Source organism: Malaclemys terrapin, chromosome 1 (genome assembly GCF_027887155.1).
Source record: "Malaclemys terrapin pileata isolate rMalTer1 chromosome 1, rMalTer1.hap1, whole genome shotgun sequence".
Classification (NCBI taxonomy): domain Eukaryota; kingdom Metazoa; phylum Chordata; order Testudines; family Emydidae; genus Malaclemys; species Malaclemys terrapin.
Window position 1 is genome coordinate 205,620,259 of NC_071505.1, and position 16,951 is coordinate 205,637,209.

Sequence of the window (16,951 nt, forward strand, 5' to 3'; positions counted from 1 at the left end):
TTTAAATAATGGAAGGTTCCCTTTGTTTCCATTTTTAGGAGCATAACCATCTCAAAGTTGGCAAATTAGCTCTTGCCTGGACCTTTGTAATTATTCTGAACAATTGCACAATCAGATGCCCTTAGCCAATAAGATGTTCCCCTTCCTAATGTCAGTTTTATAATACTTTATAATATCCTTAAGGGATTCAGGAGCCATGGTTTGTTCACCTGCCTCCTCCTTTCCTTCCTTTGTTCCCAATGAGCCGGTGATCTATGTCCCTGCAAGTGAGAGATGAAGGTAGGTGAACCACAGACCTACTTTGCTCCCAACTGTGGTTCCCAGCAGCTCTTGCCTCAGACTCTAGTTGGGCTCCTATATTTCCTCCTCTTTTGTTGTTGGTGAACCAGAGTTTGGGGGTGGGAGGCCAGTAGGAGCACCATCTTTTCAGATCTCTATGCCAAAAGATATATATGATTACATGGGAGTGTGCTGGATTGGATTCCTGCATAGTCCTCCCCTCCATTTTGGTCCCCCCAGATACTGTAACATTGGAAGTTAGGTTCAAGGGATTGGAGACAACAGGATCTTTCAGATCTTCCATAGACAACCTTAGAAAGTGAGTAGTAGCATGATTGAGAAGCTTGTTTCCAATTACCTGTGCTGGAAAACAATGCAGAAAAATCTGTTTCTGAGATCAAAGATTGAGATGCAGGGTAGGGGAAAAAATGAAGGACTTTCTCTTCTAAAAAGAAAGGGGAGAAATAACAAACATTATTGTCTCAGGTTATAATACTGAAAATCTTTTTATAAAGACCACAGGTGAATTAGGTTTGGAGGAACATCTTTATTTTTAAAAGTTTACATTTTGCCTTGAGTAACTCCACATTTGAGGGTCTACAGGTTGCAGGTGCAGTTTGGTAAATAAAGGGGGGGGATAGCTCCCTTTGATGGACACCCAACCAGACAGTTAGCTGTAAAATCCCTCTTGGAAGCTGTTCTTTACTTGCTTTACCTGTTAAGGGTTAAAAAGTCCCCGAGGTAAAGAAAAAAAAGTGGGCCCCTGACCAAAAGAGCCAATGGGAAGGCTAGAACTTTTTAAAATGGGGAAAGAAACTTTCCCTTTGTCTGTTGTTCTCTGGGCTGCAGGAATATGGAGTAGCAATGCTATAAGCAGAAATGCCATGTAAGGTTTGAAAAGTATTTTCCATACCTAGAAGGAATCATTTGGATAGGGAATGTTTAGTTAGACACTATCAGGTTACTTCTTTATTTTGGCTTGTGGATCTCCACTGTGCTAACCCCCAGATGCTTTTGTTTGCTTGTAACCTTTAAGCTTAACCCCCAAGAAAGCTATTTTGGGTGCTTAATTTTTGGAATTGCTCTTTTAAAATCTAGCAAAAGCCTAAGTTCCAGATGTATTTTCTTTCTTTTTGTTTTTAATAATTTTACCTTTTTTTGAGAACAGGATTGGATTTTTGATGTCCTAAGAGGTTTGTGCATATGCTGTTTGATTAGTTGGGGGCAACAGCTAATTTCCTTTGCTTTCTTTCTCAGCTCTTCCCTGGAGGAAGTGTGTGTGAAAGGGCTTGAGGGTGCCCCACAGGGAGGAATTCCCAAGTGCTCCTTCCTGAGTTCAAGGTTTTTTTTTTTTTTTTTGCATTTAGGTGGTGACAACCTTGGGAGTTTAATAAAAGCACGGAGTGGGCCCCCACCTTCTATACTCGAAGTGACAGAGTGGGGATTCAGCCTTGACAATAGGGGAAACTTTTAAAGATCATTGGTGACAGCTAGCGGCTGAAATCTGTACTGGACACTGCTCAGCTGCTGGCAGAAGTAAAGTAAGGGCAAGTTTTTAAACAGCCAGATTTGAAAACTTGCCTATACTTGATTTTTTTTCAGACACAACCTCTCTCTCCTTGGAAATGGAAGCAGAGGTGGGAAGTGGCAGCCAGCACCTTAAATTAACAAGAGCTTTCACAACTGCTGGCTGCCAGTTCTCACTTTTATTTCTGTGGAAATAAGGGTCAGAACAAGGAAAAATAAGATGATGGGGTATGGGCTGCCTGCTGAAATCTGCATCTCCAGCGTCAAAAGTCAGCTATTGACCAGGACCATTTAATTACAAATGTTAAGATAAAAATGACAAACATTATAGAAATGATGATTCAATGAGGCTGTCTGTATACATGTATTATACTGTTACACACACACACACCTACATCTGTAAATATATATAGGCATGCGTATACATGTGCATATGTACACACACACTGGGTTTATTCACAAACAGAAATGGAGAGAGATTATAGATCTGATCCAAAGTCCACTGAAGTCAATGGGTATCTCTTTATTTTGGTCTTATATGGTGCTTTATCAGGAATACATGGTTATGTGGTATGAAGGTTTCATTATGGGATGACCATATAAGTAATGCACGTAATCTAAAATGAATGCCAGTAAAACCTTTTACCCCATTCCACACCTTCATGAATTCTGTATGTGATATGTACATTACAGAAAACAATTTTAGCAATGCTTTAAAGTGTTCCTTGTTCAGCTATAATGACAGGTTCCTTTGTTACTGTGAATCCTAACGTAAAGGGTTTAGATGGAGAAAATAATGAAAATTAACTAGACAGAAAAGTTTAAGAAGTTGTCCAAGGTTGAGAATATATATCAATAATTTAACAATAAAAATCTTTACAATGATGTAGTTAGTGACGAAGATACCATTTAGAAGCCTGAAAATTCAGAGTTGAAGTTAAACTTACCAGAAACCCAAACTTTAGCAAATATGGGAGAATCCACAAAGTACATTGATCAAACCACTTAAATTTGGCCCCTTACCAATCTCAAGCTCCTAAATTCTCTTTTTTCCTTGTATAGCTGCCTTTTATAGCTACTTTACAGATATATTGTGTTTGGATCAAAACCTTTTAAAAAGAAGTTGAATTCTGCAGCTTGTAGCTTAGGACTTGTCCTCACAGCTTTGTATGCAACACTGTATGTTCACACCCTGGTTTGCCATGCACTGACTAACTGTATAGACAAGCCCTAAGATTCTGAACAGAAACTCTCATTGTGCAGCTTGCTGCTGGTGTCTCAAAAGTGGGAATCAGACAGCAGCGATTTAAAATGTGTTGAATGTTTTCATTGTAGACATGGTAATGCTGCATGTAATGATCTTGGATAATTTGTTACCAGATAAAAATTGTATGATTCAATAGTAGCCTCCTAGTTTTTCAGGATTGGGCCTGCATGGTGAAGGGTGGGGAATGACTCCCTACATTGTTATTGACCAAATCGAGGCTTTTTAATTTTTAAAGTGTTTTTGTGAACAGTACCTGATGTACCGCTGTATATTTAAGAATAAAGCATTTTAAATGTTGGTTGCTGATCAGATGAAACGATTATATATGAATAAGATCCTGTAGTCTGATATTCTGCTTTTATCAGATTATCATGAAGGGGCATGAACTGTTGTCTCACTGTGTGGGTATTGTATGTTGCGTAGGAGTGAAGTGTTCTACTGCTGACTAGAAAATAGATGCACGTGTTTTTTTCCTATTATCACATATCGTTTTTTAGAGCCAACAAAGTACTTACAAACATAATCACACATAAAGAGGACTGTCAAGTAAAGTTGACTGGAAAATTAGAATTTATCTTGCATTTGAAATTTTCCATTGGAAACTCCAGTTTTTCCTGTAGGAAATTTCAAAAGTGTGCATCAAGTGTGTTTTTTGCTCACTTCCAAATACTTAGTTACTGTTTCCCAACTTTTTCCAGTGGCACCAGCTGAGAAACAGGAATGAAAAGTGGGAAGATAAGGAAAAAACACCTTTCAGTTTTAGAAGTAACATGTTCACATTTCAGTTTTAACAGGCTACTTAAATGTGCAAGTGTTACTGTTTCTCTCCGTCACACTTTCAATATTTTGTTACTGGTTGCCAACTGGCAGAAGTTGGAAAACAATAATAATGCATGGGAAAGTAGGTTTTTCCACACTTTGACTTTTTTCACAGCTTTTGCTAATTGAAGTGCAGTCAGAAAGTGAGGGGAAATTTGCATTTAAAAATAGAAAATTTCTTAAAAATTAAGGATATTTTTCCACAAATGTTTTGTTTCCAAAATGTTTTAGTTTTCCAGAAAAATATTGAAAGATGAAAAATTAATTGACAATATTTGTGTGAAAAATGTTGATTTAAAAAAAAATAAAGCCCTATTTTCCAATGAAAAAAACTTTTCCTCAGAAACTGTTTGACTACTGCAGTTGTTAAGGTTCTGATGTGTAACGCTCAAAGGTTTGGAAATGCCAAAATTAAGGTTTTCTGCACAACCTTAACCTCAAACTACTTTTGTAGTGAACGAGCTTTGGGTCCAGAAGAGTACTACCTCATTCACTACAGAAGATGAGAAACGCATAATGAACGAAGGAGGGTTGAAGAGGTAAATGAGAGGAGTGTTGACAGGACCCCCTGCCTCATTCAGTGCAGGGATGGGTGATACACCATTTATGAGGCATGGGGAAATAACTTATGAGGCTAACCATAAATATTTAAAAGTTATTTCATTCACTGTGCACTGTTGAACCTGCAGAATTAATAATGATGGGACCTGTGGAAAAATGTGATCCTGTACTTAAAAAATAATCTCAAACTATTTCAAAATGCATACACACAAGGGACCAGAATTCATGTTGTGTAGGCCGCCTTTACTTTGGCATTTCCAGACTTTTTAATACAATCTTAACATTATATTTATCAGCTTGTTGTATGGATGCACATGGGGTGGGGTGGGGAAGGGAGGTGACACACACCCCACTCACGTGGCAATTCTGTCCATGTGAGAAATTAATTCATGTGGTTCCTCAGTTCATCATGCAACTTTGACTATTACATCTACACTCTGCCCCTTAATCCATCACTTATGGGACGTATTCCAACACGAGCACGCACCTCCAGTCAGCTTTAAAAAAGTCACTTTTTTAAAAAATCAGTCTGCCAAGATAATGGCAATCGTTATTATTTGGATTGCATTAGCACCTAGGAATCCCCTATCCAATTGTGCTAAGTACTGTACATATATCTAATGAAGAGAAAGTCCTAGGAGTTTACAATCTAAGAATAAGACAGACAACTGGTGGATATAGCAGGGAGCTGGTGGGAGCACAAGGTAACACTGGGACAATACTAATCAGCATTGATAAGCAGCAGTAAATGTTTCCTCTTTCTGCCCCCAAAATACAACCTCGACTAAGGACCTCAAAAGGTGAAATTTGTCTTGGGCCAGTGACATGTTTTCTATAGATGTAAAAATGTCAGAACTATGAAAAGTCTGTTATCTTCTGGAAACAGGAACTTTTTACCATATGGAAGGAGAGTTTCTGAACGTTCCACTGGGACTCACAGTATTTGTGTCTGGCCTTGGAAGGTTCAGGATCACAGACTTAAATGCCATTTTTATGCTTAGAAAACTTAGTATTCTATATATAAATACATAAAATCTATATAAATCATCTATATATAGATTTATTAGAGTCGTTTTTATGATTCCTTCTGGGCTCTCTACAGTTAGACTAAGGGTAACTACATCACCTGGCTTTACAGGCTGAGTAAGATGGAAAAAAAAAATCCCATGTTCATTTTTAAAGCTCTCAAAAGTACATTTCTACAACAGTTTTTCTGTAATGTATATGGCATATATATAAAACACATGATGGTGTGGCATAAAGATTTTATTTGTATTTGTTAGGAATGACCCGTGCAAGCTATGAGTGAGTAATGCAGTCATCTTAAATTCATTCTGATAAAACCTAGATACCACATCACACTATCATGCATTAGTTCATAACCTCTGTTTTTGTGTGTTTGTCTATAAATGTATAATAAAACATGCTTACCAAAGTGTTCCCAAACTTAGTTCCTCACTAAACATCAATCCTCATCTTCATTATTTCAGATATGTTATTTGCACAAAATTAAATTGATGTAAATATGTTCTGTAAAATTTGGCATATTGTTACAGTGGACGTATAAAATTATTAAAATATATGATGAAAGGTATTATAATAATAGATAGCAGCTATGTGTATATATAATTCACAATAAAACATACAATGAGATAATGGTAGGACTTGGATATGTGTGAATAGGACTGTGTGAGGCTGTTGAAGGTGGCTCTCTGAAGCCCCTGGCCTGGTATAAGATGTGCACAGTTAGGCTTTATCTGCTACATTGGCATCACTGAGGACATTTGCATGGTCAGGATTCTGTCTTTGTACATCCCATTGTAGAATCAAGGCTTAAATTCATTTTAAAAATATACATTTGTACTTCCCAATTTTATTTCCTTTAATTTTTTTTCAAGCCATTCATTTTGATACAAAAACATGCAAAATCCCCAAATTTTCAGGTACAGTGAAAAAAATTGTACTCAGAAAGTCCATTTTTACTGTGTATGATTCTGTGTTAGCATGATAATTTTGAAGAAGTGAGAACCAATTTTGAATTAATTTGAGGTATTTTGAGCATTGCTGCTGTTAATTCACGCACTGGTAGTTGTGATGTACAAATTAGGTGTCTTCTCAACAGAAAAGTATTGGTATTAATATGTAATGCACTAATTATCTTTGTTAAAATAATGTTTTTAAAAGCTATTTCAAGTCCACTATCACTTTAAAAAAGTTTGTTTATATATACTTATCTGTGTAAATAAGGAGTGTAATGTTAGTCATCTAAATCTATACTTAGGTATCTAAAGCAGTGGCCTAATTTATTTGGCTTCATTGCAAGTTGTGAGGGCTCTCAACACCTTTTATAGTCAGGCCACTTAAAGTATGTCTTCATTGCATGTTCAGCATGAGAGATCAGCTCCTGGGTAGTACCAGCCATATTCCAAAGTCCAGCTTGAGTTACTGTGTTCTCACTGGTGCTGCACTCACCTGTGTGAGGCATTTGGACTTCTGGGTGCATATGTCAAGGATCTTTTGTGCTTCAGTAAGACAAGCCTCTCTGATTATTTCCCACTGAATTCTGGTAGAACTTGTCTGTCCTTCTGGGCACATGGGGAAATTGTGGTGTTTGTCTATAAAGTACCTACATGTATCATTTATCAAATAATCTCGTCAAGCTTGCACATAGAGATTTATTATTTGACCTTTCTTTCCTAAAGTTATGTGGCCAGAAGCATATCCAACTTCATAAGATTTGTTCACAAGGTTTGTTCTGTCAGGAGGTTAGCAGGGCGATTTGACAGGGTAAAAAGACTTCATGGTGGTAGAGGATGTAGAGATTAATTATTTGGTGTCTTCAAAAGCTCTGTCTAAATTTTCACCTTTCCTGTCATGCTACAGGCCATCGAGCGAGAAAAGCCTGAGAAGTACAGGAAACTGCAAGACACCAGCAGATCAGTGGAAGCCTTGGTGGAACAGATGGTGAATGGTAATGACATGGGGGTTGAAATAGATGATAATCTTAGGGATGGAATAAATACACAAGAATTCTGTTAGCAAAGCACTTTCTGAATGGAATGGTAAGTTAATTTTGCTTTATATTTTTGTCACTCTGTCTGGAGTGACCCACCACTGAGAGAGCCAGTCTTAGCTCAGCCTGTTAGAAAACAGTACAGGCACCCCAAACTGACAGTATATTCACCAAGATTTCACCCAGCCAGTAACAAATGTGCACTCCTGGATTACTGTATTAGTCTTGGAGTCACAGACAGTCCCCTTAGGCTCTCCAGCCCCTCTTTACCACCCAGACAAGCTGGACTTTGTGATGAAAGGTTATTAAAAGAAAAAATCATCTCGCATTAAGTTACTCCCAACCTCAAGGGGTCAGTCAGCCCAGGTCAATGGTGACTCCAAAGACATCGCTGACAGCCAATTTCTCTAGTAAACTAACTAAAGGGTTATTAGCTAAGAAAAAGAAATCAGTTATTGAGAGGTTAAAGCAGGTAACAGGTGAGTCAAAATTTGTAAATCTAATATGATAGCAGAGATGTAGTGATGGGCTCTTGGGCCATTTGTTCAGTATTCCATCCTGTTAAAATCCAAAACAGTACAGAGATACAACATCGCTCCCTGGATCCATTCTTATAGTGGTTTTCCCCGGAAAACAATCTGGCAAGTATCTCCATCACAGCAAGGGCTTTTTCTCTGTTGACTAAATGCAGACTGTGGATTTCCCATTGTCAAACACCATGACCCATGCTTTGAAGTTAGTGTGCTTCTTCATTTACAGTTCCAAGGCTTCAATTCTGTTTGATGGGCAGGCCAATTACCGATGCACACATAATGCATTTTGTTACAGGAATCCAAAGAATCTTTCATTCATTTTCATGAAGTCTAAACATCAAGTAAATACACCTTTGATCTAGGATTATCTAATTACAGGGTATACATAATGTAACTACATGTAATGTGACAGAAGACAACAGAATACAGATAGGTGAAAACAATACAATCAACATCCCCTTTTGATCTCTGCTAACAAGTGAATTGGCTTGAACATGCTATGACCTTTTAGCATTTCTTTGATATTCAGACATAAGTGAATTGCCCTATTGCTCTAGCCTGAGCTGGCAATCTGTTAGCCCTAACATTCAAAAATAATAAGAAAATTGTGATGCTATTAATTGGAAAGGGGTGGAAACAAAAACATAACCTTTCTACCATGAAAGGAAATGTAGCAAACTATAATGCTCACAATAATGTACTATGTGTTAACAGTTTGTTCTGCACAGAAACTAAGATTCTAATCTTACTTTCTTGACTATATTAAACTTTTGAAGAGACTATAGTTCATTTTAAATTATTTCAGAGAGCAGGATGATGGTGTGGCATATTTGAATATAGTCAAAATTCTCTTAGCCATTTTTAAAATTAATCATATTATCTGATTATATGGCTTGTGCAATATTTTATATTGTAGCAGAGTATACAGATGTCTAATTCTATTTTGGAAGATATTTCTGGTATTTAAAAATTCAAACGTAATGGTTTAGCCAAATTTCAGATTTAAAAAAAAACATGTTTTACTTTGTAATGGGGTTCACTCATCACTCTGGCACCTCCTGATGGTTGTCTTGGGAATTAGCTATGCATGGTAGTGTGCTCACTTCGGGTAGTGCCTCGCCACTGTCACTCCTGCTCTAGGACCCACATCTCTCCAAGGACAACAGCGTCCTCTTCAGTGACACAGCCCTCTGGCCATGCCTCACACTGTGCTCCCCCCTTCTGGAGGACCTGAAGTCTGCTGTTCAGCCACTTCCTTTAGTGGCTATTGCAGTGAATTGTCTGGCCACTTCCTCATGGTTCCAGCATCTTCTTTTCCCTTGCCTCAGGGCCTCAGCCTGCAAACCCCAGCAGCCAGCCAGGGGCATGCTTTCTCACTCCCCCAGGCCCTGCTAGCAGCACTGCTCTGTCCAGGGTGCTGTCAGTTCTCTCAGCCCTCCAGACACACAGTCCTTCCTCCCTGGGCTCCCAGCAGACAACTACCCTCCTCTGCTCTGCAGCTCCCTTTTTATATGGGCCTGCTTGGCCCTGATTGGCTGCTCCCCTCAGCCCTTCTCTGATTGGCTGCTTCCCTAGGGCTCTATTAACCCTTTAGAGTCCCAAGGGGAGAGCCAATTCTTGATTTAGTCCTGAGGGGTGCACAGGATCTGGTCCAAGAGGTAACTATAACAGGACCGCTTGGAAATAGTGACCATAATATAATAACATTTAACATTCCTGTGGTGGAAAGAACACCTCAACAGCCCAACACTGTGGCATTTAATTTCAGAAAGGGGAACTATGCAAAAATGAGGAGGTTAGTTAAACAGAAATTAAAAGGTACTGACTAGAGTGAAATCCCTGCAAGCTGCATGGACAGTTTTCAAAGACACCATAATAGAGGCCCAACTTAAATGTATACTCCAAATTAAAAAACACAGTAAAATACCTAAAAAAGAGCCACTGTGGCTTAACAGCCATGTAAAAGAAGCAGTGAGAGATAAAAAGGCATATTTTAAAAAGTGGAAGTCAAACCCTAGTGAGGGACATAGAAAGGAGCATAAACACTGCCAAATTATGAGTAAAAAAGTAATAAGAAAAGCCAAAAAGGAGTTTGATGAACAGCTAGCCAAAAGCTCAAAAGGTAATAACAAAATGTTTTTTAAGTACATCAGAAGCAGGAAGCCTGCTAAACAACCAGTGGGGCCCCTGGACGATCGAGATACAAAAGGAGCACTTAAAGACGATAAAGTCATTGTAGAGAAACTAAATGAATTCTTGTCTTCAGTCTTCATGGCTGAGGATGTTAGGGAGATTCCTATACCTGAGCCGTCTTTTGTAGGTGACAAATCTGAGGAATTGTCACAGATTGAAGCATCACTAGAGGAGATTTGGAATTAATTGATAAACTTAACAGTAACAAGTCACTGGGACCAGATGGCATTCACCCAAGAGTTCTGAAAGAACTCAAATGTGAAATTGCGGAACTATTAACCATGGTTTGTAACCTGTCCTTTAAATCAGCTTCTGTACCCAATGACTGGAAGATAGCTAATGTAATGCCAATATTTTAAAAAGGCTCTCGAGGTGATCCCAGCAATTACAGACCGGTAAGTCTAACATCAGTACCAGGCAAATTAGTTGAAACAATAGTAAAGAATAAAATTGTTGGGAAAAGTCAACATGGTTACTGTAAAGGGAAATCTTACTAATCTATTAGCGTTCTTTGAAGGGGTCAACAAACATGTGGACAAGGGGGATCCAGTGGACATAGCATACTTAGATTTCCAGAAAGCCTTTGACAAGGTCTCTCACCAAATGCTCTTACGTAAATTAAGTTGTCATGGGATAAGAGGGAAGATTCTTTCATGGATTGAGAACTGGTTAAAAGACAGGGAACAAAATGTAGGGATAAATGATAAATTTTCAGAATGGAGAGGGGTAACTAGTGGTGTTCCCCAAGGGTCAGTCCTAGGACCAATCCTATTCAACTTATTCATAAATGATCTGGCAAAATTTGCAGATGATACTAAACTGCTCAAGATAGTTAAGACCAAAGCAGACTGTGGAGAGCTTCAACAAGATCTCACAAAACTAAACGATTGGGCAACAAAATGGCAAATGAAATTTAATGTGGATAAATGTAAAGTAATGCACATTGGAAAAAAGAACCCCAACTATACATACAATATGATGGGAGCTAATTTAGCTACAACTAATCAGGAAAGAGATCTTGGAGTCATCCTGGATAGTTCTCTGAAGACGTCCACACAGTGTGCAGCGGCAGTCAAAAAATCAACAGGATGTTAGGAATCATTCAAAAAGGGATAGAGAATAAGACGGCGAATATCTTATTGCCCTTATATAAATCCATGGTATGCCCACATCTTAAATACTGTGTACAGATGTGGTCTCCTCATCTCAAAAAGGATATACTGGCATTAGAAAAGTTTCAGAGCAGGGCAACTAAAATGATTAGGGGTTTGGAACGGGTCCCATATGAGGAGAGATTAAAGAGGCTAGGACTTTTCAGCTTGGAAAAGAGGAGACTAAGGGGGGATATGATAGAGCTATATAAAATCATGAGTGATGTGGAGAAGGTGAATAAGAAAAAGTTATTTATTTGTTCCCATAATATAAGAACTAGGGGTCACCAAATGAAATTAATGGGCAGCAGGTTTAAAACAAATAAAAGGAAGTTCTTCTTCACACAACGCACAGCCAACCTGTAGAATTCCTTGCCTGGGGAGGTTGTGAAGGCTAGGACTATAACAGGGTTTAAAAGAGAACTAGATAAATTCATGGAGGTTAAGTCCATTAATGGCTATTAGCCATGATGGGTAAGGAATGGTGTCCCTAGCCTCTGTTTGTCAGAGAGTGGAGATGGATGGCAGGATAGAGATCACTTGATCATTACCTGTTAAGTTCACTTCCTCTGGGGCACCTGGCATTGGCCACTGTCGGCAGACAGGATACTGGGCTAGATGGACCTTTGGTCTGACTGGTTATGGCTGTTCTTATGTTCATGTGGGGCAGGAGCCCCATCACATACTTTGATGATTGAATTTTGTTAATTTCCAGACTTGACTGATATGTTGTGAGCTTTTAGATTTTTTTTTTCTAGGAAAAGAAAAAGGGTTTACTGTAAAACAGGAGAAATATACACTGAAGAAAAATTGCAGTGATATGTGCTTTTGAGTGCAACTTGACAAACTAAAACCAGAAGTTGTCATCTTCATTACATTAAATAATTCCCAGCACTGCAATAAAATCTACAAACAATTCTACCAGTAACTAGGGGCAGATTCTGCTGTGCTGACTCACCTTAATGCATGGATAGTCACATTGATTAAATGGAATTATTTGTCAAATATGATAGTAGTGATCAAAATAAGGAGGGCAGACTCTGCACCTAAGCGGGTTGAATGTTATGTTCCTCGTTTACTACTGTTTTCATACAAGTAAAATATAAACAGCTTGCAACTTAGTATTTGCTCCAGTATCTCAGTTTAGTGTGCATTAGTTACTTTCTTAAGTAGTGGTTGCACACAGTAAATTAAATATTGGAAAACAATAATGACAGTAAAAAGGTTTTCTTAACTATGGTTCTCAACAGTACAAGCAAAGATGCAGTATCCTGGAGGAAGCTGTTAGACAAATGCTTACAGACAAAACTGGCAGGGCTTGATTATTAGAAGTGCTGAGTATCCACATCTGCCACTATCTTGTTGATCCATAGCTCTTCCAAAATTTTGGGCCTACACAGTGCAGTTGCAATAGAGCTGACCTTCAACAAGTTGAACATTAGTTAAGGAACTATTAACCAGAGAGTGGAGTGTAAAATTGAATGGGTTGCTATTTGATGTTGCAGGGTTTCTTTAATTGTTATGATAAACAGCAGAGAACGTCGTAAGTGAATAAAATACGAAGTCACCATGCTAACCAAATGTGAATGAGCCTAGGTGGTTGTAGAGTCATCCCAGCATCAGTGTGTAGGCACAGTGTCTTAAGCAATGGCCCTGGCCTGCTAAGTTGTCAGAGATTTCAAGGATAGACAGATTTTGATGGTCTCGTTCCTAAACACAAGGAGCAATGCAGAGGAAAGTCTATGAGGCAGAATCTCATGAAACTTCTACCCTACTTGGGAAAGAGTCCTTATCCTGACCTTTTCCATGGTTGGTCATGTACAAAAAATCTACAGCAGATTTTTCTTTTTTCTTTTCTTTTAATTGGTATTAAAAATAATCTATTTGGCCTGGAAGAATACTTTCCCTGGATTGTGCAAGCCTTGTAAGGCACTATTTGCTATGTGAACACTTAGCCTATTGAATCAAGAGTCAGGTCCATTTAGTGCACATAAGAAAATATAAAAAATCTCCTCCTCCTATTTTGTCTCATGGCTGGGAGGAACAACACGGCACTTGACTGCCCCAGTGACAATTCCATTTGCATTTTTTTGCTGTCTACTTTTGGTTTCAGTTGGAGAACCAGTAGCCTCAGGAACTGGTATCATGACACAGCCACCTCTTTGTTCCAAAGCATAGGTGTCAACTGGGGCCGGTGCAAGGAAGTTTCACGCCCTAGCGAAACTTCCACCTTGCGCCCCTCCCCCCCAGCCCTGCGACAGCTCCCCGCGCCCCCCTCCACCCTGAGGCACCCCCCCCCCCCGCGGCAGCTCTCCCACCCGGGGAGCCGTGCGGCAGCTTCCCACCCCAGCTCACCTCTGCTCCGCCTCCTCCCCGAGCACGCCGCCCCCGCTCTAATTCTCCTCCCCTCCCAGGTTTGCGGCGCCAAACGGCTGATTGGCACCGCAAGCCTGGGAGGCAGGAGAAGTGGAGCAGCGACAGCGTGCTTGGGGAGGGGGCATAGCAGAGGTGAGCTGGGATGGGGAGCCCTGCGGCACCCCCCCCCACCCGGAGGCACCCCCCCCCCCCCCGCGGCAGCTCCCCACCCACCCCCGGCCTGGGGAGCCGTGCGGCAGCTCCCCATGCCAGCTCACCTCTGCTCTGCCTCCTCCCCAAGCACGCCGCCCCCGCTCTAATACTCCTCCTCTCCCAGGCTTGCGGTGCCAAACAGCTAATTGGCGCCGCAAGCCTGGGAGGCGGGAGAAGTGGAGCGGCCGCTGCGCTGGGAGAGGGAGTCTGAGCCGCACGTGTCAGTGTGCCGCCGGCAGCCCAGCCCAGGAACGTTGTAGAAAAAATAATTGGGGGCACCACTTTTTGGCACCCCCAAATCTTGGCGCCATAGGCAACCACCTAGTTTGCCTTAATGGTAGCACCAGCTCTGGTGTCAACTACACCTAGTATCAAACAGATTATCACTTCCAACTGAAATTCCCTCCTGTAATTTGTGATTCTCTGTTCTCCCCTTACCTCCCAAAATGGTGAATGCATGCGGCTGGTATTATGATGTTGTATCTCCAGTTGTGAGGTCATAGTGAGAGGAAGAGGTCCAAACTCACTTCTGGCTTGATTTTTTTATTAATAAGTAACATTTATTTATGATGATATGCTGTTTGGAGGGAGGGCACTTTCCACTGTTGCTTAAAGTAGCAGCAACAATTGTGCATATTTGTTGGAGGCGACCCCTTAAAGACAGATGAGGTTTCCCAAATATCAGTCTATCGGAAGGAACGTGTCTTCCCACTAGGACTTTGGCGCTGAACATGCTAGCTGTGGATCAGTGTAACCAAGCGTGTCCCTCTCAGTTCTCCTGACCTCATGCTGTGCATCATGACAGTCTTGTTGGCAGGAGTATGACTCCACCCTGGCAAGAACAACACCATAGTTGTCTGTGTAAGGAGGAACTCTCCCTTTCTGGCAATTTTAGAGGGGCAAGTACCCTTTTGGAAAAGGGAGCGGCCTTCACAGCTGTTCAGCCTGATATTTATGGAACTTTCACATACGCCACAGCTGCAAAGGCAATTCCAAAATGAGTAGAGTACAGCGTAATTAAGAAGTGCAATAATTACCACAAGGTTAAAGTGTAAAATGAGATAAGTATTCTCAGCAGAGAATTAGATTATTTTAACTCATCTTTTTCACTTGCTGGTAGCTGGAATATCTAGCAAAGTGTTTAATATTATATCTTGAGTATGGAGGAAGTTAACGGTGATGTGCAACCTTCTGGAATTGTAAGTACTGTGAATTTTCTATCTGTCTAATTCTTCCAATTCATTATGAGTTAATACATTTGCTATTAAATAGGATTACCTCCAGACTGGGATTGAACAAAAAACAGAAGTTTACCTCAACTCTAGGTTTAGCACAATTTGAGATTTAGGCTTAAACTCTTTTTTAGATTCAGAATAATTCAGATAACTTCCCTCTCTCTCTCTGCCTGTTGTTGAAATCCATTTGGGGATCAGCACATAAACTATCTGAAAATTTCTTATAGATTATTGCTTACTTCAAATCTTGTTAGTGTGGAGTTCATTCAGAATCAAAGGTGGGACTCATAGATTTTAAGGTCAGAAGAAACCATGTAGTCTGACATCCTGCACATTACAGGCCACAGAACCTCAACCACTCCTGAAATCTGACCCTAGGGAAAATTCTTTCCCGATCCCAAATATGGTGATTAGTTAGACTCTGAGCATGTGGACAAGACCCACGAGGCAGATACCTGGAAAAGAATTCTCTGTAGTAATTCAGAGCCTCTCCATCTAGTGTCCCATCTTCAGCAGTTGGGGATTTTTGCTACTGGCAGTCACCGATGGGCCACACACCATCGTACACAGTCCCATCATACCATCCCCTCCATAAACTTATCAAGCTCAGTCCTGAAGCCAGTTAGGTTTTTTGCCCCCACTGCTTCCCTTGGAAGGCTGTTCCAGAATTTCACTCCTCTAATGTTTAGAAACCTTTGCCTAATTTCGAACCTAAACTTATTGATGGCCAGTTTATATCCATTTGTTCTTGTGTCCACAATGGTGCTTAACTAAAATAACTCCTCTCCCTCCCTGGTGTTTATCCCTCTGATGTATTTATAAAGAGCAATCATATCTCCCCTCAGCCTTCTTTTGGTTAGGCTAAGCAAGCCAAGTTCTTTGAGTCTCTTCTCATAAGGTAGGTTTTCCCTTCCTTGGATTATCCTAGTCACCCATCTCTGCACCTGTTCCAGTTTGAATTGATCTTTCTTAAACATGGGAGACCAGAATTGCACACAGTATTCCAGATGAGATCTCACCAATGCCTTGTATAATGGTACTAACACTTCACTGTCTCTACTGGAAATACCTCATCTGATGCATCCTAGGAAAAGGTGTTAGTCTTTTTCATGTCTGCATCATATTTATGGCTCATAGTCATCCTGTGCTCAATCAATACACCCAGGTATTATGCCTCCTCCGTCACTTCCAATTGATAAATCCCCAGATTACAGAAAAAATTCTTGTTGTTAGTCCCTAAATGCATGATGATGCACTTTGTACTATTAAATATCATCCCATTTCTATTACTCCAGTTTACAAGGTCATCCAGATCTTCTTGTATGATATTCCGGTCCTCCTCCATATTGGCTATACCTCCCAACGTTGTGTCATTCACAAATTTTATTAGCACAATGCAGTCTGGAGGAGATTCTGGTGAAGCTCCAGAGAGCCCAAGGTTTCAACAGAGCAGATGACCGGAGCTCTGTAGACAGAGTGCCATGCTTAGAAACCTTCCTCCTTTTCCATTAGATATATCATCACAGTGGCAGGAAGTTGTGTTTAGAGAACATTTTTGGATTTGGCGGAGAAAGTAAGACTAGAGCCTATTGGAAAGAGGGAGAAATATCTGGTTGATTTGGAAGAAGAGATGTTTAATTTATTTAACTTTTAGAAGCTTAACAAAATGGAAGCTTCAACTCACTTGAGGTACACCCAGTACTATTATGGTACCCAATAAACAATATGTTCCTTGCAGAAATTGTTCAGTAGTATGATGTGATTACAACAATTTATATTCTGTTCTTATAAGATCATGTACTAGA

General features: G+C 40.0%; 1 protein-coding gene across 9 annotated transcripts in view; it reads left to right on the forward strand.

The window, feature by feature from the left end:
* Positions 1–16,951, forward strand: part of DMD (dystrophin) — a 2,004,766-nt gene that overhangs the window by 803,147 nt on the left and 1,184,668 nt on the right. For all 9 annotated transcript variants that reach the window (XM_054005916.1, XM_054005912.1, XM_054005914.1 and 6 more), the window contains one exon: positions 7,337–7,424. In XM_054005916.1, coding sequence (XP_053861891.1) covers positions 7,337–7,424 — 88 coding nt within the window. The remainder of the gene's footprint in view (positions 1–7,336; positions 7,425–16,951) is intronic.